General features: G+C 46.6%; 1 protein-coding gene across 1 annotated transcript in view; it reads left to right on the top strand.

Moving 5' to 3' along the window:
• PGPEP1L (pyroglutamyl-peptidase I like) overlaps positions 1-25029 on the top strand; it is a 48784-nt gene that overhangs the window by 21572 nt on the left and 2183 nt on the right. The window contains 2 exon segments of the mRNA XM_059058602.2: positions 15153-15275; positions 16286-16512. Of these exon segments, the coding sequence (XP_058914585.1) occupies positions 15153-15275; positions 16286-16512 (350 nt within the window).

Raw genomic sequence — 25029 nt, 5'->3', positions numbered from 1 at the left:
TTGTAGCACTGAATGACAATATTAGAAAAGAAGAAAGGTCCCAAGTCAGTGAACTCATTTCTACCTTAAGAAACTAGAAAAAGAGCAAATTAAATCCAAACCAAGAAGAAAAAATGAAATAATAAAGATCAAAGCAGAAATCAATGAACTAGAGAACAGAAAGATAATAGAATCAAAGAAACCAAGAGCTGGTTCTTTGAGAAAATCAATAAAATTGATAAACCTCTAGCCAGAAGATCAAGAAGAGAGAGAGAGAGAGAGCTCATAGAGAGCACATAATTCCTGTTAATTTTTAAATTCATTTACCACTGCCTGGCTTCTAGCCCTGGTTCCACACTCAAGCTACTCCCATCAAAGTCATTAAAGACCTCTTTTTCTTTGCCATTTTACTTGACCTCCCTGGGGTCCTAATAATCTTTATGGTAGACAGACACAGTATTGTTGTTGTTCCCATCATACAGGTGGGGAAACTGAGGCCCAAGCTGACCAGATCTTCCTTTCTTCTCCCCTTCTTGGCTCGAAAGGTTGCTGTTAGAATTTAATCAAATAAAATAATAACCTGTAAAGTTTTAGCTCAGCTCGTATCCTTACTAGTTCCACAAAGATACATCAAATAAACACCATTTAATCACAAGCTTCCCTTTCCAAGACCATACCATCTTCCAAACAGATCATATCCTCAGACTCTGGCCACCGGAAAAGTCTGTACTCACCACTGTCCCTGACTCTTCCCTAGTTCCTGGTAAAATAACCACATTTAGATTGTTCAGGATTTGCAATACAGAATTTTTGTGGGAATAATTGCCATCCAAAATTCTCCTCTTTAGAAGAAAAGAACTTCTCAAATCCTGAGACTCCTTCAGTAGACCAGAAGCTCAGACACTGTCACCTTTCAGATTCCCTTGCTGTCAACTCAAAGACAACTTCTAGATCTTGATGCCACAGAACTCCAGAAGACTTTTGGATATGGAAAATGGGAGGGACTTCCCTGGTGGCACAGTGGTTAAGAATCCGCCTGCCAGTGCAGGGGACACAGGTTCAATCCCTGGTCTGGGAAGATCCCACATGCTGTGGAGCAGCTAAGCCTGTGCACCACAACTACTGAGCCTGCGCTCCAGAGCCCATGTGCCGCAGCTACTGAACACACGTGCTGCAACTCCTGAAGCCCACGTGCCTAGAGCCTGTGCTCCACAGGAAGAGAAGCCACTGCAATGAGAAGCCCATGTACTGCAATGAAGAGTAGCCCCCGCTCGCCACAACTAGAGAAAGCCCACGCACAGCAACAAAGACCCAATGCAGCCAAAAATAAATAAATTTTTTTTAAAAAAGAAAATGGGAGACTGTTAAAATTCCTACCTAGTTATTAACCCTGTCTGAAAGATGGAGATGTCAGCCTGACCTAAGTGATTTACTGTGAATTTAGTCTTTCTTCAGACTGTACTTTTTAGTCAGGTTAAAAAAATATTGGTGGAAAAGTGATGGGGAATCTACACATATTTTTTTTTTTTTTTTTTTTTTTTTGGTTTTTGTGGTACACGGACCTCTCACTGTTGTGGCCTCTCCCGTTGCGGAGCACAGGCTCCGATGCGCAGGCTCAGGGGCCATGGCTCACGGGCCCAGCCACTCCGCGGCATGTGGGATCTTCCCGGACCAGGGCACGAACCCGTGTCCCCTGCATCGGCAGGCGGATTCACAACCACTGCGCCACCAGGGAAGCCCCTACACATACTTTTTAACTGTGGTAAAATATACATAACATATAACTTAACCATTTTAAACATACAATTCAGTGGCATTTAACACATTCACATTCTTTTTTTTCTTTGAAGAAGGACATCAGCTCAGCTTTTATTTATTTATTTATTTTTGGCTGTTTTGGGTCTTTGTTTCTGTGCGAGGGCTTTCTCTAGTTGTGGCAAGCGGGGGCTACTCTTCATCGCGGTGCGTGGGCCTCTCACTATTGCGGCCTCTCTCGTTGCGGAGCACAGGCTCCAGACACTCAGGCTCAGTAGTAACACATTCACATTCTTGTGCAACCATCACCACCATTCATCTCCAGAACTTTCCACCATCCCATACAGAAACTCTGTACCCATTAAACTCTAACTCCCCATTCCCTCCTCCCTAGTAATCACCACTATACTTTCTTTCTCTATGGATTTGACTATTCTAGCAACCTCATGTAAGTGGAATCATACAATATTTGTCCATCGTGTCTGGCTTATTTCACCATAAATCTTTATTTCTGCCCACATTTGCCACTGAACCTGGCCACCTTCCCTCCCCCATTACATTCTTCTCTGTATCTGTTGCTTCTCTCTTTTCTGTCCTGGTCTCCAGTTTGTCTTCAGCACCCAGCACAGGCCTAGAACTTGGCAGGGGCAATTAACATTCGTGAAAGAATATCATTGTTAATGAAACTACATTCCTGAGGAAGTGAAAAGACATACATCTCACTTTCAACAATGTGCTTTGTTCTGTTTTCCAGTTACTAAGGAGCAATTACATAAGACCTCCAAAGATCACAAAGAAACACAGAAAAATAGATTGTAATTCCCCATCTAAAAAGAACCCCAAGTATAGTGCATGTCCTCTCAATCTTTACTGTCATGTTCTGGGTTGGGTATCTGTTGCTGCAATCAAGCCAGCCCAGAACTTAATGGAGTCAAACAACCACCATTTTATTATCCTTCCTGGCTGTGTGGGTCAGCTAGGCTCAGCTGGGCAGCTCTTCTGCTGGTCTTGCTTGGATCTCTCTTGTGGTTGTAGTAGGAAAAGGAGGCTGGGACAGGATCACGGAGCTTGGCTGGGGTGCTAGGACAGCAGACCTTGCCACAGGAGGTCTCTCCACGGGGTAGCCTAGGGGAGAAGCTGCTAAGCCCTCTTATGGCTTAGGCCCTGAACTGGCTGAATTATGGTGGTAAAATGAGTTCAGGCCAGCTCGGGCACACTGTGGGAGGAGATGACACCAGGCTGTGAATACCAGAGGCATGCTCCACTGGGGACTGTCTTAGCTCCTGCTGCTATAACAGAATACCATAGACTGGTGGCTTAAACAATAAATATCTATTTTTCACAGTTCTGGAGGCTGAAAGTCTGAGATCAGGGTACTAACATGGTTGGGTTCTTCATGAGGCCCCACTTCCTGGTTATGACCTCCCAGAGTCTTTCCTTGGTGCCCGTATGCTGCATGCAGACAGAGTTCTAGTCTCATCATGCCCTTATAAGGACGCTAATCCCATTGTGGTGGCCCCACCTTCATGACCGTATCTAGACCTAATTATCTCCCAAAGGCCCTATCTCTAAATACTATCACGCTGGGAATAAGGGCCTCAACATATGAATTTGGGGGGCACACAAACATTCATTCTGTAACTGAAGCCACTGAAATCGAGTAGGACCCTGCTGGGCCCTCTCCAGTACAAAAGCCCCTCCATGTTCCATGGTTCTTGTTTGTAGAAAAAGGCTTTCATCTCCTAGGCCTTCCCAGAGTTCCAAAGAGCAGATTCAAGCAGTTACTAACTAGGAAAGTGAGGGAATACAGAAACAAAGGAAAAGCAATCAAGCACAAAAACTAATAATAGCTTAAACAATAGTTCAGCGATAACACAGAGTCCTAGTTCCTCCTCAAGGGGTATACATAACAATCTGACACAAATCTTTGTGCTGTTCTGCAGAAACTAAGACTTCCCACCCAGGTGGAGGATGATAACTACACACTGACCACAAGCCCATAGACCCAGACTGGCTGGAACCAGAAAGTTAATAATTAAGATTCCTGAAACACCACCCTGTTACCTCACCACCAAGCAATCAGAAGAAATTCATGCCCCCTGCACCCCTCACCCTAAATGTTGCCTTTAAAAATCCTTCCCTGGGACTTCCCTGGTGGAGCAGTGGTTGAGAGTCCGCCTGCCAATGCAGGGGACACGAGTTCGTGCCCTGGTCCAGGAAGATCCCACATGCCGTGGAGTGGCTAGGCCCGTGAGCCATGGCCACTGAGCCTGCGTGTCCGGAGCCTGTGCTCTGCAACGGGAGAGGCCACAACAGTTAGAGGCCCATGTACCGGGAAAAAAAAAAAAATCCTTCCCTGAAAGCCATCAGGGAGTTCGGGTCTTGTTTTTTTTTTTTGAAGGAATTAGATAAAGATCTTGTTTATTTTATTTTTAATAAATTTATTTATTTATTTTTGGCTATGTTGGGTCTCTGTTGCTGCACGTGGGCTTTCTCTAGTTGTGGCAAGTGGGGGCTACTGCTTGTTGCAGTGTGCGGGCTTCTCATTGTGATGGCTTCTCTGTTTTTTTAAATTTATTATATTATTGTTGGCTGCATTGAGTCTGTTGCTGCATGTGGGCTTTCTCTAGTTGCGGTGGCTTCTCGTTGCAGAGCACAGGCTCTAGGCACATGGGCTTCAGTAGTTGTGACATGAGGGCTCAGTAGTTGCGGCTCATGGGCTCTAGAGTGCAGGTTTAGTAGTTGTGGCGCACAGGCCTAGTTGCTCCATGGCATGTGGGATATTCCTGGGCTGAAACCTGTGTCCCCTGCGTTGGCAGCCAGTTCTTAACCATTGTACCACAAGGGAAGTCCAAGTTCGGATCTTTTGAGCATGAGCTGCCCATTCTCCTTGCTTGGCCCTGCAGTAAATCCTGTACTTCTCTTCACTACAACCTCGTGTCAGTACCAAACTGCCAAGTTCAGTTTGGTAACACCATCTTGGAGATATGTTACCACATGAGCTAATATTACCCTTCTGAAGGGTTATACTAGTTCCCCTTTGCAGTAGCAGTGAATGAGAGTACATGTTGCTTCATTACACACCCCAACACTAGGGTGTTATGGTTTCTAAAACCTTTGCCAGTTTGATTAGTACCACAGTGTTAATATAAATCCCATTAAACCAGCACCCTTAAATCAAGACAAAGGTCATTGAAAGGAGTGGAGAGGTATTATTAACTCAATTCCTTTGCATTTCCTGACTGGTCATTTCTTCTTAGGAACTGAAAATAACCTTAATAATAATATATTGCATCTGTATATTTGAACTTTTTTTCCTAAGATTTTTACAGATGTCAATCAAGAGGTCTGGCTTGACTAGAATTAATGACCAATATAACACACAGGCAAGAATATCTCCCACATTCGATTTTGAAAAATAAACTGAAAATGAAATTAAACACCCCACTCCCTCATTTGGACAACAAAGACTCCTGCTTCTCTATTTAGTACGTGCCCCACAAGGCACTTTTTTTGTCAGTCAAATATTCAAATCTAGGTGATTGGACAATTTGTTTGATAAAATTCCAGAAGTCTAAGTTAGACAGAGTTATTATTCTGTTTTGTTTGGGATAATCCTGGAATCCCAGTGAAGAATGCAATCATGCAGGATTTGTGGGACAGATCGTTCCACGTCATTCCACAACATCTGGAGCACACCACTCTGGTGCTGCTGGTCCTCCGTGGTGGCAAAACCGACAAGAAATGAAAAACTGAGCAAGAGAATGTCAGCAAGTCCTATGGGCCACAAAGATTATAGGGCACAGTGATGTGCTGGATGGTGACTTGGGAACTCCTCTGGCAGATGTGGGCCAGGAAGGCCTCTCTGAGGACGTGACATTTTGACTGGGGCCTGAGTGACCAGGACCAGCCTCCCTGGGAAGTGGTCCAGGTGGAGGGAGTAGCTGCTGTAAAGGCCATGGGTAGCATCACAGGACCGCGGGTATCAGAGCTGGAAGAGGCGGAGAGGAAATTGGAGGCAACAGGCTTGTACCTTGACATTTCAGACCCAAGTTCCTTTGACTACATGCCTCTGGGTAATTACAAACCAGACCAGCAGGAGGAATGTTCTTTAGGGCTGAGATAATTTTGGTTAATTGTTCCATCTGTAGTTCACTGGGAAAAAGTCAGATGTGCTGAATGGATGAGGGTGCATTTCCACCCAGTTGCAGAGACAGGGTAAGCTGAACAGACCTGAGGTTGAGGTCCTCTATGGCTCGTAAAGTCAGAGAACACTTTATTTTGTAAAACGTCTCCCTTGCAAGAAAGATCATGTGACTAATGACCCTGCACTCCTCAGCTACCCAGCCCCTATCAAGAGAATGAACTGCTGATCTTATAGCCTAAACAGTACCTCTCCTCCCCTTGATTTTGCTTGTTATGGATCAGGTAGCTGTTCTGGTTAAGCTTCTGCTCCTGGCTGCATAGAAGACCTGGGGCCTCCATAGGTCTGGGAGCCACAAGCAGAAGCCTGAATCTGCCCAGGCTCCCAGGTGGGGACCCACTGGAGCTGCAGGCACTGTTGACAGACAATGAAAGTGTAGTGTTATTCTTGGGACAGAAACCACTGGAGATCAATTCAGAGATGAGTAACATCCAACTGTGTCCCTCTGAAAAGCAAATTCCAGTGGCAATCTCTACCTACCTTCCTTTCTAGCCAGGTCTCTGGACATGGCAGACTCCCTATTGCTATTCCATAGCTAGACGGGTGATTCCTTTCCGTCCTTTCTCTTCCCCACTCAGTCCTGTCCAGTCCTCGCAGGGCAAATACAGTTGATAAACTTCTAAGTTGAAAGGCAGTATCCCTGATATATAAAGAGCTTCTATGAATAGAAAAAAAAAAAAAAAAAGAGGTGACTGACCCTAAAGAAAAGTAGGCCTAAGATATGGAGAGTCACTTTATAGAGAAAGGAATGCAAATGACTCTTACCCATGTGAAAATATGTCCAAACTTGCTCATAAGAGGAAAGCAAATTAAAGCCATGCTAAGATCAGATTGGTAAAAATCCAAAAGTTTGACAACTAGTGTGCAAGGCTGTGAGGCTGATGGGCACTGTCATACTTTGCTGGAGGGAATGCAATGTGGCACAGCCCCTAGGGAGAGGAATTTGGCAATCCCAGCAAGATAATATATGTGTTGCTCCAGCAATCCAGAAAATTTCTAGAAGCTCTCCCAAAGGTACACTGGCAAAAATAAGGAAAGACAGCTGCACAAAGATAGGGAAAGTGTATATAAGAAAGGAGGGGTGCCTAAATATATGTCACATATTTGTTTATGAAAATTTAAAATGAAGGATAAATCATAAGACTAAAAAAGTTTCGTATGGAGGGGAAAAACAAAGGAACTAGACTTCTTTGAGTAAAGCTTGTTCTGTAGATTTAACTATGGAGCCATGTAGCATATTTTACATACTAGTAAAGCAACGTTAAATTTTTTAAAAGGGAACCCATAGAAATTACGAGTAAATTGAGTTAATGAGCCTAACAGTGTGTCTAGTTAGTGACACAACCACACAGAGAGGAACTGTGATGAGTAGTTTTGAAACCCAGCAATTTACTTTAAGGACAAAAAAACAAATAGAAAACAAAAATATCTCAAACTTTTCAGTCATCATATTGTTAAAAGTGGAGTTAGTATTGTTATTCTGAGACTATTGTGTGTAGAGTGTGGGATAAAGTGAAATGTGCATTGAAGGATATTTAGCATCTCAGCCTCTGAGGCACTGTCAGTAGCTTTCCCTTAAACACTAGGAGCACTCCACATATGTTCAAACACCCCCTGTGGGGACAGTATCACCATGGAGAGCCACTGCAAGGGCTCTCAGTTTTACAGATGAGACATCGAGGCTCTTAAAGTCTAAGTCATTTTCCCAAAGTCAAATGCCTGAGGTGGTGTCCAAGGGGCAAATCTGGAATTGAACTGCACCCACTAGACTCCAAGCCTGTTCTCCTGACTCCTACAATGAGTTGTGACCTCCAAGTTGACCCTAGTAGTACCATCTCTCCTGCCCGCCCTCTACCTGCACTGAGGACGTTTACTTTCCACAGGCATTTCCCACCCATGGTAGGAACAAGGCAGCACAGTGCTTGGACAAAGGAAGGACTTGAAAAATGTTGAAAAAAAATGAATGAATGAGTGAATGAATGAATGAATGAATGAAAACAGAGAAATTTGCCTTCTTTTCTGCTTGGAAAAAAAGCTAGTAGGAGAAAATAATGAAGAAATGATTCTTAAGGAGAGGCCAGGATTCAAGAGCCATTGAGATACCTCTGTGTCAGGGGGTTTCCAAGACCACCCTCAGGCCCCAAGATTCACCTGAATCAGGACTCAGAAAAGCTGTTATACTCACGGTTGCAGTGTACTGCAGCAAAAGGATCCATATTGAAATCACCTAAGGGAAAGTTGCATGGAGCAAAGACCAGGAGAGACCAGGTACAAGCGTCCAAGTGTTCTCTCCCAGTGGAGTTGCATGGATACATGTAACTCTCCCAGCAATGCCATGTGACAACAGGTGTGAAGTGTTGTCAACCTGGGAAGCTTATCTGAGCTTTGGTGCCCAGGGTTTTTATTGGGGTCAGTCACATAGGTGTGCATACCTGCCTGCCTGACCTCAGCTATTCAGACTCCAGAGCAAAAACAGGCATCCACCATAAATCAAACTGTTGGCATAAACTCTAATCAAACTAGCACAATGTGACCCAAGGCCATAGGCATACAAACCTGTTCTAATCAAACAGAATATCCCAAGGCTCAGAGCTCTTTCTCCCAGGAGCCAGCCAAGGGCCAGTCCTGAAGACAGGTGTTTCTTGGAAAAGTGCAGCCTGCTGGGTTAACCCTTTCCTGCCCAACCTCCTAAGCAGAGGTGAGAGGTGTACAGGCCCACCCACCCCTTGTCCTCCAATACTTCCTACATCAGCACCTTCTTGAGGATCCAAAATCATTTCCAAAATGGGGTTTGCAAGTTGATCCATTGGAGGACAGGATGAAAATATCAGGATTTCCATTTCTATGGATTTTTTTAAAATTGTGATTAAAAACACATAAAATTTACCATCTCAACCATTTTTAGGTGTACATGTCAATAGTGTTAAGTATATTCGCATTGTTGTGCAGCAGATATTCAGAACTTTTCATCTTGCAAAACTAAAACTCTGTATCTGTTGAACAATAACTCCCCATTTCCCCCTCCCCCAAACCCCTGATGACTATTATTCTACTTTCTGTCTCTATGAATTTGGCCACTTTAGATCGTCATATAGGTGGAATCATACAGTATTTGTCTTTTTGTGACTGGCTTATTTCACTTAGCATAGAATGTCTTCTAGGCTCATCTATATTGTAGCATGTGCCAGAATTTTCTTCCTTTTAAGGCTGAATAATATTTCATTGATTGTATAGATCACATTTTGTTTATTCATCCATCAGTGGACATTTGGGTTGCTTCCATCTCTTGGCTATTGTGAATAATGTTGCAATGAACATGAATGTGCAAATATCTCTTTGAGCTCTTGCTTTCAATTCTTTTGGGTATGTACCCAGACATAGGATTGCTAGATCACAGGATGATTCTATTTTTAATATTATGAGGAGTGTCCATACTGTTTTCCATAGCAGCTGCACCATTTTACATTCCCACCAACAGTGCACAAGGGTTGCAGTTTCTCCACATCTTTGCCAACACTTGCTATCTTATTTTTTTTTTCGTAGTGGCCATCCTAATGGGTGTGAATCTCTACGTTTTTAGTCTATAAAACTAAATTTCATAGCTGGACCAAAGCTGACCTGGCTTTGTACATCTGCAGGTCCCTGGACAGGCTTGGTTTCCTGAGGGAAGAGGGAACGTGTCACCCTTGGAGCAGGGGACACCATGGTGATAGGCCCTCCATCTTTGAATCATTTTTATTTTATTACAGAGTATTTCAGCCCAGTTAATGGGTTTCAGAATTATGTTATCCAGTTTTAATTAAACTGAGCCTCAAATTATGATCAAGGAATCCTTACAAAAATGATTTTCAAAAACCCCACAGAGGGCTTCCCTGGTGGCGCAGTGGTTGGGAGTCCGCCTGCCGATGCAGAGGATACGGGTTCGTGCCCCGGTCCAGGAAGATCCCATATGCTGCGGAGCGGCTACGCCCGTGAGCCATGGCCACTGAGCCTGCGCGTCCGGAGCCTGTGCTCTGCAACGGGAGAGGCCACAACAGTGAGAGGCCCGGGTACCACAAAACAAAACAAAACAAAAATCAAACCCCACAGATATAAGATAACATGATGCGAACCTGAACAAACATGTGAAAACAGCCAAGTGACCCTTTTCCTAACCTCATCTGAGTTCTCTCCCAGACACGTTTTGATGTAAAGACAAGAACAATCTAATAAGAAATTGGCCAAAAAAGGGGAAGAATTAAGAAAACCACCAAAAATATAAATATACATGCACTTATTAAGTGAAGCCCACATGCAGTGTGTATCTTGCCTTAAGACATGAAGACATCAGCTACTGATAGTGTGTGTGTGTGCACACTAAAATCTTTTATCAATAGGGGCATACAATCAAAAATATTTGGAGACAACTGCTCTAGTTAGAGGATTAGGAATTACGGGGTCACTGTTTTTCATACTGGATTTTTCAGGCAAGAGACCCACTAGCTTGGAGGAAAAACCAAAAGATATTGGGCTCAGACTGGGACAGTCGTCACATATAGAGAACAGAACTTGGCTTTATTAAGGAAAGGAGAGTGACCTGGGAACTATCCCAAGCCCTAAACAGTTGACCCCAATGTTGTGGTAACATCTCCTTTGTGACTACTCCCTGGAACTCCTCCCTTCTTTTAAACTTATCCTCGGTTTTGTCATCTGTAAAATGGTGACATCATCGGGGGACTGGGGTGAGGTGCTTGGGTGTAGTGCCTGCACACAGCGAGGATGCTCCAGGGGCAGCTAGTCTGATTACTGTACTCTTTGTTAAGCTTTCAGAGCCAGAAAAATATTACACACAAAAATATTCCATTGTGAAAACGTTATGACGAGTATAGAAAGAAATAGGAGTCTCCCCTAATTCCCCCCTTAAGGGACGACCATTTTCAGTATGTTTCCATTTCCATAAATGGCTGCAGGAAACAGTCTGAGATCCTGATTTTTAAACTTACTTCTTTTCATGGGTTTTCCTATGTCAATAAATTCTTTGTAAAATCATTTTGAATGGCTACATTATGCTCCACCGGTGGCTGTCCTATACTTAGTATGCTAGGCCTCCTGTCACCTCTGTGGGCTTCTTCCTGTGCCTGGTGAGCCCCTCCCCAGCTCTGGCCTTAGTTTCTCTCCCCCCGGAGCACCTCCAGCCTGATGGGGTCGGAGGGAGCCCAGGCCTGGGTCTCAGCACCCGATGGTTCCCAGGTCTCTTCCCGCCCTGCAGGTCAAGAAGAACTAGCTGTCATTTCCTCTTCCATGGTCAGCCCCCAGACATGCACACACAGGCACACCAAGACCCTCAGCCAGAGCCCAGCACAGAGGCTGCACGCGGGAGTGCCTAGTCCACATCTGATGACTGACGGATAAGTGAACGAGAGAAGAATGGAAGGAAGAGGGAAGGAGGGTGACAGCGAGGGAGGGAGGGAGGGTGGGTGTTTGCACATACCTCCAAGCTCCCGCTATTCCTTTCCCTCGAACACTCTTTTAATCCTCCAAGCCCTGTCAGAGCCCCCTCTGTGCAGCCCTCTTAGGCTGCAACTCCATGTGCACAGTCTCGCTTAACCTTCACAGCAACCCTTGTGAGGGAGGTCCTGTTATTACTATGTTTTGCAGATCAAGAAACTGGGGCTCAGCAAGTTTTAATAATTTGCCCAAACCCACACAGTAGGGAGAGGAAAAAGCAGGGTCTGGGCCCCTTCCTAATGCCCTAGTTGGGGGTCCTTATCCTCAGGCTTCCGTAGCTGGCAGGGGCCAAACACAGCCCTTGGAGCCGGAACCAGGACTCCCGTGATCACGTCCCGTTCCTGGTCTGCGTCTCCTCTGAGAATGTGACCCTCCAGGACATGCCAAACCCTAGCAGAGGACCGCACTGCAAGCACTCAGGGAGTTTTTCTTGAATGCCTGAGTGAAGAAATGCTTTCCTGTTTCCTGGTACTATAGCCCCAGACTCTCATTTGATAAGGGAAGAATCAGATTTTGGAAAAACAGCAACCGCTTTGCAACACCAGTTGGTGCCACAGTGTCGGTGGATTTTTAAAAAACTTCAGAGAGCAACTGGTGTCTTTTCTCCCTCTTTCGATTCCCTTTGTTAAACTGCCATGTGTTCCTGGTGACCAGATCTCGGATGACATGGAGACAAGAAGAAGTGGGAGAAAGGCAGAAGGCAGGACTCTCTGATTCCTGAGGACCTTTGTGATTGGTGGGGTTCAGGCTTTTTGTGGGATTATGGGCCTGGCATGGGCACTCAGCTCCCTGCAGAGCCTGGTGGTTCCTGTGGCTAGAACAGTACCCTGGATTCCACTTTGGTGACGGTTATACCAGGCTTTGTCCCTGCCCCCTTGAGCACAAAACACTCTGCAGTTCTAGCTGAGAAAGTGTGCCAGTCTGAAAAGCACAAACCCCTGGCTTTCTCTGGTCTGCACAGAACGGATACTCTCTTTGCTAAAACCACCAACCCTCCTTGGCAGAAAGGGTGGTGGCAGCCAGTGGCCTGCCGACTGCTTATGCAGAATGTTCTACTCACTGCTTCTGACAGGCCCAAGCTCATCAAATTCTAATAAATATCACTTTCAATAAATCCCTCTTGCACAACTTTCTCAAATTAATATGGATTAATTGTGCCAGATGCTGTGCTGGGCACTTTTTGTGAATCATTTAACATTTGTGAAAACCCCTCTGGCTTTTAATTATGCCCATTTCACAGATGAGAAAACTGAGATGCACCAAGCCTAAATAACATGCCCAAGTATGCCCAGTGAAAGGTGGCAGAGCCAGATCGCAAACCTTCGTCTTTCTGACTCCAAAGCCCATGCCTTTCCCTGCAGCACTAAGGTCAGGGTCTCGCTTTGCATGTGCCCCCTTCCGCCCTGTTCCCTCCTCATTCCAGGCTTAGGCTGCTGATGACCACCAGCTTGGCCTATTTTTTGTAAAATGCTATTGTCTGCCATGGGTCACAGAGTAGATGGCCCAGGACACCAAGTGTGTGTCTGTGAGACAGACAGAGAGAGGGAGAGAGCGGGAGAACACATGCTTGAGGGAGCAGAGTGTCCACATAAGTCAGTGCCTGGAGACTCTTTCCATGACTGCAGGTTGGAAGGAGTTCTTCAATATCCCAAATCAGATGCTGACTTCAGTCCCAGGTTGGCCGTTTCACTTTCAAGAGTTATAATGAGTTGGATGGATGAATTGGCATGTATCTGAAACTCAACCAGGCCTCATCTCATTACCAACTGGAAGCTCATCTGTATTAGTCAGCTTGGGCTGCTATAACAAAATACCATAGGCTGAGTGGCTTAAACAACACACATGTATTTCTCACAGTTCTGGAGGCTGGGAAGTCCAAGATCAAGGTGCCCGCAGATTTGGTTCCTGGTGAGAACTTTCTTTCTGGCTTGCAGATGACTGCCTTCTGGTTATGTCCTCCCTCACATTGCAGAGATAGAAAGGCTCTGGTCTCTCTTCCTCTTCTTGTAAGGGCCCTAATCCCATCATGGGGGCCCCACCCTCATGACCTCATCTAAACCTAATTACCTCCCAAAGACTTCATCTCCAAATACCATCACATTGGGGGTTAGGGTTTCAACATATGAATTTGGGGGGGGGGGAGTCATATTTTCAGTCCATAGCTCCCCCTCCCAACACCGGTACAGCTTACCACACATACTGGTGACCTCAGGATGGCTGCAGACTTCCCATAGCCATCAGGCAGCTTGGCCAAGGCCCTGGGAGGCCTGCAGCCAGTGGAGGTGCAGTTACCCTCCTGTCTGCCCTCTGTCCTCAGTGGCGGATGTCTGTTGCCTCCAATTGTTCCTCCCCTTGCTCAAACTACTCCAGGGAAATCATCAGGTCCCAGGACTTCCAGCCCCATAGTGTGGGCGACAGTGGTCACCTCTTTCCAGGGCAGGCTGGCTGCCCCTTAGCAGAGTCCCTAGAGCTCGTGACAGGGCAGATCTCCCAAGCTGCCAGCTCTCCCTATAGGGACAACTGGGAGGGAAAGAGGAAGAGGGAGATATTCTAGTTAGGGAGAGAAAATATGCCAGGAAGATACTGGAGAATAATTCCATGGTGATACTAGAACAAGTTCAAGTTTATACTGGTCCACAATCCCTTATCTGCAATTCTGACATCCAAAGATTTCTAAATATTTAAAGTTTTCCTTAATCTATTTGATGGCAAAACGTGACCTGAGCTGATGTGAGGCAATGTGTGACATCTGTATTTATTCCACCTAGAGTGCCTATTCCCATTTCCTGTACTGAAATGTCAAGGTGGCTAGTTGTGGAGTGCAGCCCTAGACCCGGAGTTCCACTAGAATCCAACAGTGGAGGGATTCTAATGTCAACCTCTAGTCAAGGCTGTTTGAGCATCAGATTAGAGGCTTGAAAGGAAACAGCTGATAAGCAGACGCAGGGCCTTTCAGTCTCCTGGGCATCGTCTTTCAGATAAGTAAAATACACAGAGGTGTCAAGTCCAATGTCAGATGCACTCCATTCCACACCTATAGCTCTATAAAGGCCACAGAGAACTACAGTTTGGCTTCCCTGCACTTTCTACTTCGGCAAGAGTGATGCCATCAGCCTTCTGGAAAGCACCGCCTTATAGAGTGTAATGGGTGAAGTGTTCTTATAAAGAGGGGAATCTGGACACGAAAACAAGCATGCACAAAGGGGAGGTGATGTGAAGACTGCAGTTATGCTGCCAGAAGCCAAGGACTATTGGGGGCTACCAGAAGCTGGAAGTGGCAAGGTAGGATCCTTCTCCTACCAGGTTCAGGGGGAGGATGACCCCGCTGACACCTCGATTTTGGACTTCTGTCCTGCAAGACTGTGAGGTGATAAATTCCTGTTCTAAGTTCCCTGTGCCTGGCACACTTCTCCAGCTTCTTCATCTGGCTCACTCCCATCTGTCCCCTAGAACTCCCCTGCACCCCCTGTGTGAACTATGTCCTAACCTGCTGACTGGGTCAGACGTGCCTCTGGGGTACGTGCACCTTGACAGAAGTAGCTATGTGGGGCCTTGTGCGTGGGGCAGGAACCATGGCCCCCCTGTTGGCCCCTCGGCACTCCCTGAGGGCAGGGTCCAGGCCCACAGAAGGCCCTGAGGATGGACTGGATGACCCCGATGTTGGCTTTTCAGGAACTCCCCTTGGCCCTCTGTAAAGCAAGGTGAGTCCACCTGTTTCTTCCTGCAGGAACTCTCCAAGCTGGGTCTGGGGGGTGACATGGAGGTGGAGCTGAGGATTCTTCAACTGCCAGTGGATTACAGAGAGGTGAAGCAGAGGGTCACCAGAATCTGGGAGGATCTTCGACCGCAAGTAAATGACAGCTGGGGAGGCAGTTGGGCTGGGGGACAGGGGGCTGATTATGTGGTGGAGACCCAGAACCTGTGAACCCCAGGACACTCTTTCTAGGGTTGATGGCTGAGGTGTACCCTGCCCGCGCATCCCACCAGTCAGGGCCCAGATGATTTCTTAAGGGTCTGTTTGTAAAAGTTTAAGATGAAAGACAGAGTAGATCTTGGAATAAGACTCTGGAGAGAGAGAAGGAGGAAAAGAAATGGAAGCTTTATTCCCAGCCCGGACCCAAAGGTAGTTTCCACCTAACAGAGAGGCCCCTGGGTTAGGTCCCAGCCAGGCCCTTGCAGGGCAGGTGGGTTGTGAGGTGGGCTGAGAGGTAAGGGCCTCTTGGACCTAGGAGAGCAGTTTGAGGGCAGCCCCCACTGGGAGACGGGAGAGTGGCCCACCTGGGGAGACTCATCTTCATCACTCCCAGCCTATCTTACCACAACAGAGTTACTATATAGGAAGCTGGTACAAATATCCCCCAAATATGATGAACAGATAATATTAATAAAACACAGACCACCAAACCATTAAGACAACACCCCAAATATTTTGATAAACCAATCAGCTATTTTTTCAAAGAGGAAAACGAATCGGCTCAAAAAAATTCTAACAATATTTTATTAGACTGTTACTAACTTCCTTTATTAAAGAGTTTCATAAAAGAGATGGAAGCCTCCACAGAAAGGCTAAGCTTCTCCTGGGACACGCTTAGATACCAGCTGGATCCCCCAGGGAAAAGGGGAATACACTACCCTGTAAGAATATTTTAAAATTTAAAAGTTAGATGCCACATGGGTTTCTATCCAGCTGTTTTTCGTTCCAGCACATTCATCAGGGGAAGCAGGCAGGGGACGGGGGTGATGCCGGCACATTTGGGATGTTGAGGTGTCTTGCACCCTGGAGCTCTCTCTCTGTGTGGTCTGGGGGGCAGAGCAGACCTCAGTTTCCCTAATCTCCTGCCGCCGCGTGTGTTCACACAGCTCGTTGTGCATGTGGGCGTGGACCCCGCCGCCAAGGCCATCTTTCTGGAACAGTGCGGCAAGAACTGGGGCTACGTGGATGCCGACATCTGGGGCTTCCACCCTGAGCGCGGCGTGTGCCTTCCGGATGGCCCAGAAGTGATCACTTCGGGAGTCAGCATGAGGGCAGTCAGCAGGCGCGCGGTGGTCGAGGGCGTGGAGGTGGCCTTTTCCCGAGACGCAGGCAGGTGCGTTTTGTTCCTGGGCACGTAGGGGAGGAGGAAGGGCTGAAGTGGCCTCTGGCCAGCCTTTCTCCTGGGATGTGCCATCCTGTGCCATCCAGCTGGGTGCTTGGCGGCGGGGAGCGGCCCAGAGTCACCCTGCACACTGGCCCATTGCTCGCTCACGCCCAGGTCCGGTTCCGAGGCCCCCTCCCACTCACCGGCCTGGTGGCTGGCAGAGGCGAAGGGGTGGGATGGGGATGTTGAGAACCACTAACATTTTGTGGATGTTTTATTTTTATTTATTGCTGGCAAAGTTGTGAATTAACTTCTGGTTTAGCCCAGATGAAGATTAATTTATCTTTTTTTTCTCCAGACTCTGACCCACTAGGAGATAGTTACTCCTCCCTGCAAAGAATGAATGAACAAATTGTTACCGAATTAAGTCCTATGAACCCTGCTCAGGTCCTAGCCTGGCCTCTGAGTGTTCTTTTTCCCGTTGGGTTCGAGCTTTATTCAGTGGCCAAAGAACGGAGAAGTGAGAACTAAGTTCACAGATCAACTTCTCACCTACCTGGTGAGAGGGATTTAATTTTAAAGATAAAGACAAAGAGAGGTGGAGTAAGGCTAATGACGGGGAGGTGAGGCATATGCATTCGTCTGCCTGGGAAGGGGCAGGGCTTTTTTGAGGGAGTGAGGTGCCACCCCCTTTTTATCGTCCTTAATCGCTGGTCCTGGACACCAGTAGGTGAGTCTTATTAAGCATATTAAGCTAGTTTAGGAAAATCAACATATAATGAGACTCAGGGTCTGTTGGAGGTCAGGTTCCTGGCCATCTTGGTCCGAGCTAGTACCACCTGCTTTTGTTTGTTTGTTTGTGAGCTTTCTTTCTTATCTCTGGATCCTTTAACTTAAAGATTTATGTTAACTCCTGCTAAAGGTGTGGTTTGGCAGGTTTTGAGCAAAGACCTGGAGCTGCTCTGGCAATAAAATCCCCCTTTCCTTGTTATTGCTCCTCATTCTTGGGGGGCGTTGAAGGACAAAGGTCTGACTTCGGAACTGCTTCCTGCTGAACATGAGCATAATTTTTCTCTGGATTAGAGGAGCAGAACTGTTCCTGACTAGCCTAAAATAAGTCTGATTGTGGCCAAGCTGCAGTCCCAGTTGCTTGTACCCTTGTGTTAGTATCATCTAAAGTTTGATGGCTTCAAGCTGTTTACTAAGGAAGTTGACAAGGCAGTTAAGGAGGCAAGGCCCAAAGATAAGCAGGAGGATAATAGCAATTAGGCCTGGGTGAGATTTTGTAGAGTGATTTCATGGTATGCGAAGCCTCCCCAGGGAGCTGCTAGTCTGGAGCAGTCCTGATTCCTGCCAGAATGAGTCCAATTGCTCTTTTATCTCAGGGCAGGGTGATATTATGAATGGTTATACCTAGGTTCCGAGAATTTAGCTGGCCTGGCATGCAATGTCCCCCCACCTGGGCGTTATCTAAACAAGGAAGGGCTAGAGCCCACCCCAGAGAAGGGAAGGAGGAGTTGGGGTTGGTCTGATGGGGCAGTTGGTTTATTCTTGGGCCACAAAGGAACAGGTACTCAGGGGGAGCTTATGTTCTGGGGAGTTGAACCACCTCCATAAGTGGCTAGCCCAAGAGGGGGTGCCTTTGCAGTGTGGGGAGAGAGGCCCACCTGCATAGCGGGGGTTACTGAGGGATTCTTGACTAGTGGCTTTTCCCCAGGCCTTAGGAGGGCCATATACTAAGTGCCAGACAACTGGCATTTTCCCTCTCCAATACGTACATCTCCCTTCCAGTCCCTGTGTGTATTCATCAGGTTGGTTCAGAGGGCACCAACAGTTGAGATTTCCACAGGAGTCAATCCCGGGGTACTTAAATTGTGGGATAATGGAAGAAGCATTGATCAGAGTCCAGAGCAGCCCTAAGGTGTTATTGCAAGTTCCTCCCTTTGGTAGGGGCGTTTAATAGGGACAGTGGCAGCAAGATGATCAGAGCAATGGCACTTTAGAGTGAGTGCTTTGTATTCGTTAGAGGGAATCCAAGCAGGGAAGCTGCGTTAGGGATGGGATATGAACTCCAAGAGGGGTAGGTTTAGCCAAGGTGAGAGTGAGGTTATCATTCTTAGGGGTAAAATGTAATACCTTTAATCCATAGGTGTCACTTGGAGAGTGGGGGTGACAGATCCAGCACTGGGATAGGTTTTGTCCACAGGCTATAATTCTCGAGAAATTTACTATTGCATTGAATTCCCATTCTGTGTGGATGGGTGTAAGAGATAGATAGAGCAGAGAAGAAAGAATAGACAATAATGGCCACTCATCCTGCTTCCAATGTTAATATCCCGTATGTCCAGCATGGACAGAGGAGGTGTGCCAGAGGGAGGGGGTTTGGCAGAACAGCAGAAGCCAAGTAAGGCAATAGTAATGATAAGGCCAACTAATAAGCCTGTCTACCACAATATTTATCTATTGGTTAGTTAGTCCTTTTCAAAAGTAACTTAAGGTGTGTGACAGGTTCACAGGTGTATTGAGTGCATGGCTCAGTAACTTCTTCCTCAGGTGTAGGTGCCGTCTTCACTCTGGTATGGTGGACCCACAGAGTTATGCCCTGCAATTGTCAAGCTGAATGAGTGGTCAAGATAACAAGAAAAGGTCCTGTCCACTTGAGGTCTAACTGGTCTTGTGGATTTCCAGCCTTCCAGGTTTTCAAATAAACCCAATCCCCAGGGTACAAAGAATGTAAAACCATGTCAGAAGGGGAAGGTAATTCCTGATTCCCTTAGGCGTGTAAAGCTTTGATTATTTCCCCTCTCTGTAAGGCATATTTCATTTGGTTCATATCCCTAAGGTTGGCTTTGTAGCTGGGTCTTTCAGGAATGGGCCTCCTGTACATGATCTGTTATGGACTTAACCTGAGCTTTCCTTTAGGGGCTAATTGCATTCTCAAAAGTGCTGTGGGGCGAAGGGAGATCCAAGGTTGATGAGTCTCTCGACATAGTGTGGCTAAATTTCTTTTGAGAGTTTCATTTGTTCTTTTTACTTTTCCTGAAGATTGTGGTCTCCAAGAAGAGTGTAAACTCCATTTAATTCCTAGGACTCTAGAGACTTCCTTAGTAATTTGAGAAACAAAGGCAGGCCCACTGTCACTTTGAATGGATTTAGGGGGCCCAAACTGAGGGATTATTTTTTTGATCAGGGCCTTAGAGATCTCCCAGGTAGTCTCGGTTTGGGTCGGGAATGTCTCCATCCAGGCAGAGGTGTCAGTCAAAACCAGCAAATATCTAAAAATTTCCTTGTGCTGAGGGCATTACTGTAAAATCAGTTTTCCAGTCTTGACCTGGATGTGTGCCTCTATACTGTGTGGGGGTCACTCCCTTAACCTTGGTGGGCGGTAAGTGTTGGGGTTATTCTGGAGACAGGGCAAGCTTCAACTACCTGTTTAAGGAGACTTCAGAAGTTGGGAGTAGTCATGGATTTGGTGAGCCACTGACACAGGGCCTCCTGCCCATAACGTGTGCTCTGGTGAGCTTCCCGGACGGTTTGGAGTACAGTAGCTGATGGGCTGCCTGTGATTGTTAACCATCTATTCCTGATATTCTGAGCTTTTAAAATAGCCCCATCTCAAAGGCTTTTCTCTTTCTTCTGGGGTGTGTATATGGGAGTGTAAGAGTTAGGATCTGGGGGTACCAGTAAGAGTGACGTTTGAAGTCTGTCCCCACCCTCTGCTGCTTGTTTAGCTGCCATATCTGCTCTGTTATTTCGTCTTATTATTTCTTCTCCCTTTTGATGGCCTCTGCAGTGAATACAGGCTATACTCTTTGGCAGGAGTATAGCCTCCAGCACCCTCATAATTCACCCCCCCCCCAATTTTCAATCTGTTTATTCCCTGAGGTCAGCATTCCCCTCTCCTTCCAGATGGCCCCATGGGTGTGTAGGATTGAATAGGCATATTTAGAGTCAGTGTAGATATTGACAACTTTCCCTTTCCCCAGTTCTAGTGCTCTGATTAGGGTAATTAACTCAGCCCTCCGAGCAGAGCAGCCAGAGGGCAAGGCTTTAGCTTCCACCCCTTCAGTGACAGAAACCACTGTGTAGCCAGCCTTTTGTTTTCCATGTTTGGTAAAGCAACTCCCATCAGTGAACCATTCCAATCCTGCCTTCTCTCTAGGGAAGCCCTTTAAGTCAGCCCTTCTGGAATAAACCTGTTCCATAACTTCCTCACAATCATGAGTTAATTTTGGACCTGTCTGAGGTAGCAAGGAGGCAGGGTTAAGGACATTACAGTGCCTCAGAGTCACAGACACGTTGTCTAGAAGCATGGGTTTGACCAGAGGATAACCAGTCTGCCCCCCTTACCTTTATGAGGTGGTGTGGGGTCCAGATGGTCAGGGGCTGTGTCCAAAAGTTAATTTGTTAGCTTCTTTGAGAAGCTGAGAAGTAGCAGCTACAGCCTGTAAACATGGGGGCCATCCTTTAGCAGTTTGGTCCAATTGTTTAGAAAAACAGGCTACAACCTGAGTCCGAGGTCCAAGTTTTTGTTTAAGCAAGCCCAGGGCAGTTTCTCCTCTCTCATGTACATGTAGATGGAAGGCGAGATTCAGATAGGGTAAAGGTAACACGGGGATTCTCATGAGATGGTTTCTGAGTTTAGGAATGCCCAGTCACAGTTGAGGGTCTGCTCAAAACGGTCAAGGTCCTTCCTTTTTAATTGTTCATACAAGAGCTTAGCAATTAAGGCAGAATTGGGGACCCATATGTGGCAGAACTCAGGCATTCCCAGGAACCCCTGGAGCTGTTTTCTAGTACTAGGGGTGCCATCTGGCAAATATGTTCTTTCCTCTCCTTAGTTAGTGCTCTGTGCCCCTTTTCTATTATTAAATCCTAAGTGTTCTACCTGCTGGAGGGAGATTTGGGCTTTTTCCTTTGAAATTTTATATTCTCTCTCAGCCAGATGATTTAAGGCATTAACTGTGTTATGGTCGAAAAGCTCTTTGGTGGGCTGGCGATTAGAATGTCATCCACATATTGAAGTATAGTAGTTCTTTTTTTAAAAAATTAATTAATATTTTATTTTTGGCTGTGGTGTGTCTTCATTACTGCATGTGGGCTTTCTCTAGTTGCAGCAAGCAGGGGCTATACTTCATTGCTGTGCGCAGGCTGCTCATTGCCGTGGCTTCTCTTGTTCTGGCGCATGGGCTCTAGGTGCACAGGCTCAGTAGTTGTGGCATGCAGGCTCACTTGCTCTGCGGCATGTGGGATCTTCTTGTTCTGGCGCATGGGCTCTAGGTGCACAGGCTCAGTAGTTGTGGCATGCGGGCTCACTTGCTCTGCGGCATGTGGGATCTTCCCGGACCAGGGCTCGAACTGGTGTCCCCTGTATTGGCAGGCGGATTCTTAACCACTGTGCCACCAGGGAAGTCCTAGTCCCTTGTTCTAACTCAAGGTCACTAAGAGCCTCAGCTAAAACCTTTACGAAAAGAGTGGGAGAGTTCTTAAATCCCTGGAGCAGAACCATCCAACAAAAATATTGTTTTCTCATGCTGCCACCTGCCATTCAAATGCAAAAATGTACTGAGGTTACAGGGCTATGGGCACACAAAAGGTGTCTTTTAAATCTAGCACTGAATACCAAATCCTTTCGCAGTTTAGGGTAGAGAGTAAGGTGTAGGGATCTGGCACCACTGGGTGAATTTCCTCCATAGCTTCATTTACAGCTTGGAGGTCCTGAACTAGCCAATATCTCTTGTTTTGTTTTGTTTTGTTTTGTTTTGTTTTGTTTTGTTTTGTTTTTTTACTGGCAGATTAGGAGTGTTGCAAGGAAAATGGCAGGGTCTAAGAAGCCCTTGTTTGAGTAGACTTTCTACTTAATGGCTGCTAGGGCTTCTTTGCTTAATGGGTATTGTTTTATATTTAGGTGATTGTAGGTGGGTCGCAGCTTGACCACGACTGGTGGTGCTCTCCTGGCTCTGCCCACAGTGTCATGGGCCCATACTGAGGGATTAATCCCCTCAAGGTTAATTGAGACATTATTCTTGGCAGAGGGTGGTAGCACGAGCACTTTGGAATGGAAGGGAGTCTTAGGTATTTTGATGTTAAGTTTTGTGTCTCTGAGCTAAATTGTAGCTCCCAATTTATATAGTAAATCTCTTCCTATTAGAGGAATTAGGCATTCCTCATTAGGGACATACAGGAAAGAGTGAGATAACTTTTTTCCTTCCAAATCAGGTGCTCTATAATATTGCGTTCATGCGGCTTCCCTTTCACTCCCATTATCTTGCATTTATCTTTGGTCATTTTGCCTTGTTGGGTGTTCAAGACCTAGTAGGTGGCCCCTGTGTTGACTAAAAAATCAGCCTTTGGGCTTCCCTGGTGGCGCAGTGGTTGAGAGTCCGCCTGCCGATGCAGGGGACACGGGTTCGTGCCCCGGTCCGGGAGGATCCCACATGCCGCTGAGCGGCTGGGCCCGTGAGCTATGGCCGCTGAGCCTGCGCGTCCGGAGCCTGTGCTCCGCAACGGGAGAGGCCACGACAGTGAGAGGCCCGCGTACTGCAAAAAAAAAAAAAAAAAAAAAAAGGTACCTGCCCTTCCAATGACACCAGGTTTATATTTGTATACACTCGGCAGCACTCCCTTAGGTGCTCAAGGAAGGCTGAGGGATTTTCCTTCAGTCCTTCGATGACTCCTTGAACCTCCTCCAATTTGAGTTTCTTCCCCGCTTGATTGAATGCCCTTCAGAATCAAATTCCTGAAATGTGTGTGGTGCTGCCGACCATTTTCCTCTAGGTGGCCCCACCCAGGGTCCGTGTCGGGAACAGCCTGGACTCCAGGCTGGTATACAGCATGCCCCGCGTTATTTTTATTGGTCTTAGCAGCTTCCTCCCTTGCATTAATTATAATCAGTACCTTTTCTTCCCCAGACAATAAGATGTTTAGGAGGGTTTGGGTATCCACTCAAATGAGCGTGCAGTATTCCCCAGACTAAATTAAGGGCTCCCTCGGGGTCTTCCCTTAAACCCTTGGATCGATCCTTCCAGTTATAGAGATCCAAGGAAGAGAAGGGTACCTACGCAGTGGTCAGTTCGCCCTTTGCATTGGGAACCGCCTGAAGGGGGAATAGCCTTCCCCAAGGAAGGTGTACTGAGAGATTGGAGGTGAAAGAGTCGGGGAGGGGGACCACCCATTGGGCGGAAGAGGGGGCATCAGGTAGGGAGGTGGTGAATTTGAGGGAGTAGAGAGCGTCGGGGATTCAGGAGAGGTAGGGGTACATGTCGATGACTCAGGAGTCTCAGGTGAAGTGTTGGAAGTGGGGCAGCTCCCCTTAGCAGAGAGAGGAAGTCAAGAGGATCCTCAGGCTGAGATTCCAATTCCAGGAAAGAGAAATTTGAACTAGGCTTGCATTTTTTCCAGAAGCCCTTTATTTGGCGAAGGGCCATGAAAAATTGGACATAGGAGATCTCATCCCATTTTTTTTTTATCGCTGGCAATAGAGGTCAAATTAAAAATAGTATTAGAATTTAGAGTCGTTAGTTGGCCGACTTTCTCCATCCGCCAGTTTATATTGGGGCCATGCGGTGTTACCGAAGAAAATAAGCTGTCTCCCTGTTAGTGGGCGCTACTCAAAGAATTTCCAGTTATGGAGAATGCACCTTAACAGCGTTCACTGGGATAGAGGCTTGATTACCCATACTGGGGAGTCCTAGTCTGTTTCCAACTTCCCAGTGGCTATGCAGATCCCACAAGATTGACCCACACCAAGTGGTTTAGGAGCTCTAACTGAAACCTGAACCAATCTTCGCAGGGGCTGGAAGGGGAGACACTGTCCAAGAGGGCCTTAGTTATAAAGCCACCCCCCCTTTTTTTTAAACGTTTATTTATTTTATTTATTTGGTTGTGTAGGGTCTTAGTTGCGGCAGGCAGTCTCCTTAGTTGCGGCTCGCCGGCTTCTTAGTTTTGGCACGTGGCCTGCTTAGTTGTAGCTTGCAAACTCTTAGTTGCGGCATGCATGTGGGATCTAGTTCCCTGAGTAGGGATCAAACCGGGCCCCCAACGTTGGGAGCGCGGAGTCTTAACCACTGCGCCACCAGGGAAGTCCCTATAAAGCCCCTCTTAAGTCAGTAACTAGACGTTCCCAGACCTGCTGTGGGGCTGTAGGAGATATCTTTCAGAAAGCAGTCCCCAGAGATAGGGTGAAGGGGGAGTGGGAAATAGGGGTTCTCTAATCAGATAAATTGCTCAGATGAAGAGCCTCTCCAGTAGTCAGGGAGACTCGTTCACAAAAGGTGTGTCCCTGCTCCGTTACAGGTAATCAGGCAGGGAGGCCGAATGCCCATTTGGTATGTGTCCAGTCTTCTATACTCTGAGCTACGAGGACCCAAGGACTTTGGACAATTTGGGGGTCCTCCTCTTCCTTCCCCAACTAGACAAATTGATTTTCCTGAAATCTGATGAAAACAAGATTTTTAAAGGGTTCATGTCTCAAAAGAGGGATCCCTAGGGATCTGTGGTGGAGGGTAGTGGGGAGGGACCTACCCA

The sequence above is a fragment of the Kogia breviceps genome, chromosome 3 (assembly GCF_026419965.1).
Source record: "Kogia breviceps isolate mKogBre1 chromosome 3, mKogBre1 haplotype 1, whole genome shotgun sequence".
NCBI classification, from domain to species: Eukaryota; Metazoa; Chordata; class Mammalia; order Artiodactyla; family Physeteridae; genus Kogia; species Kogia breviceps.
The sequence above is the reverse complement of the archived record's forward strand: the minus strand, read 5'-3'. Positions and strand labels throughout refer to the sequence as shown.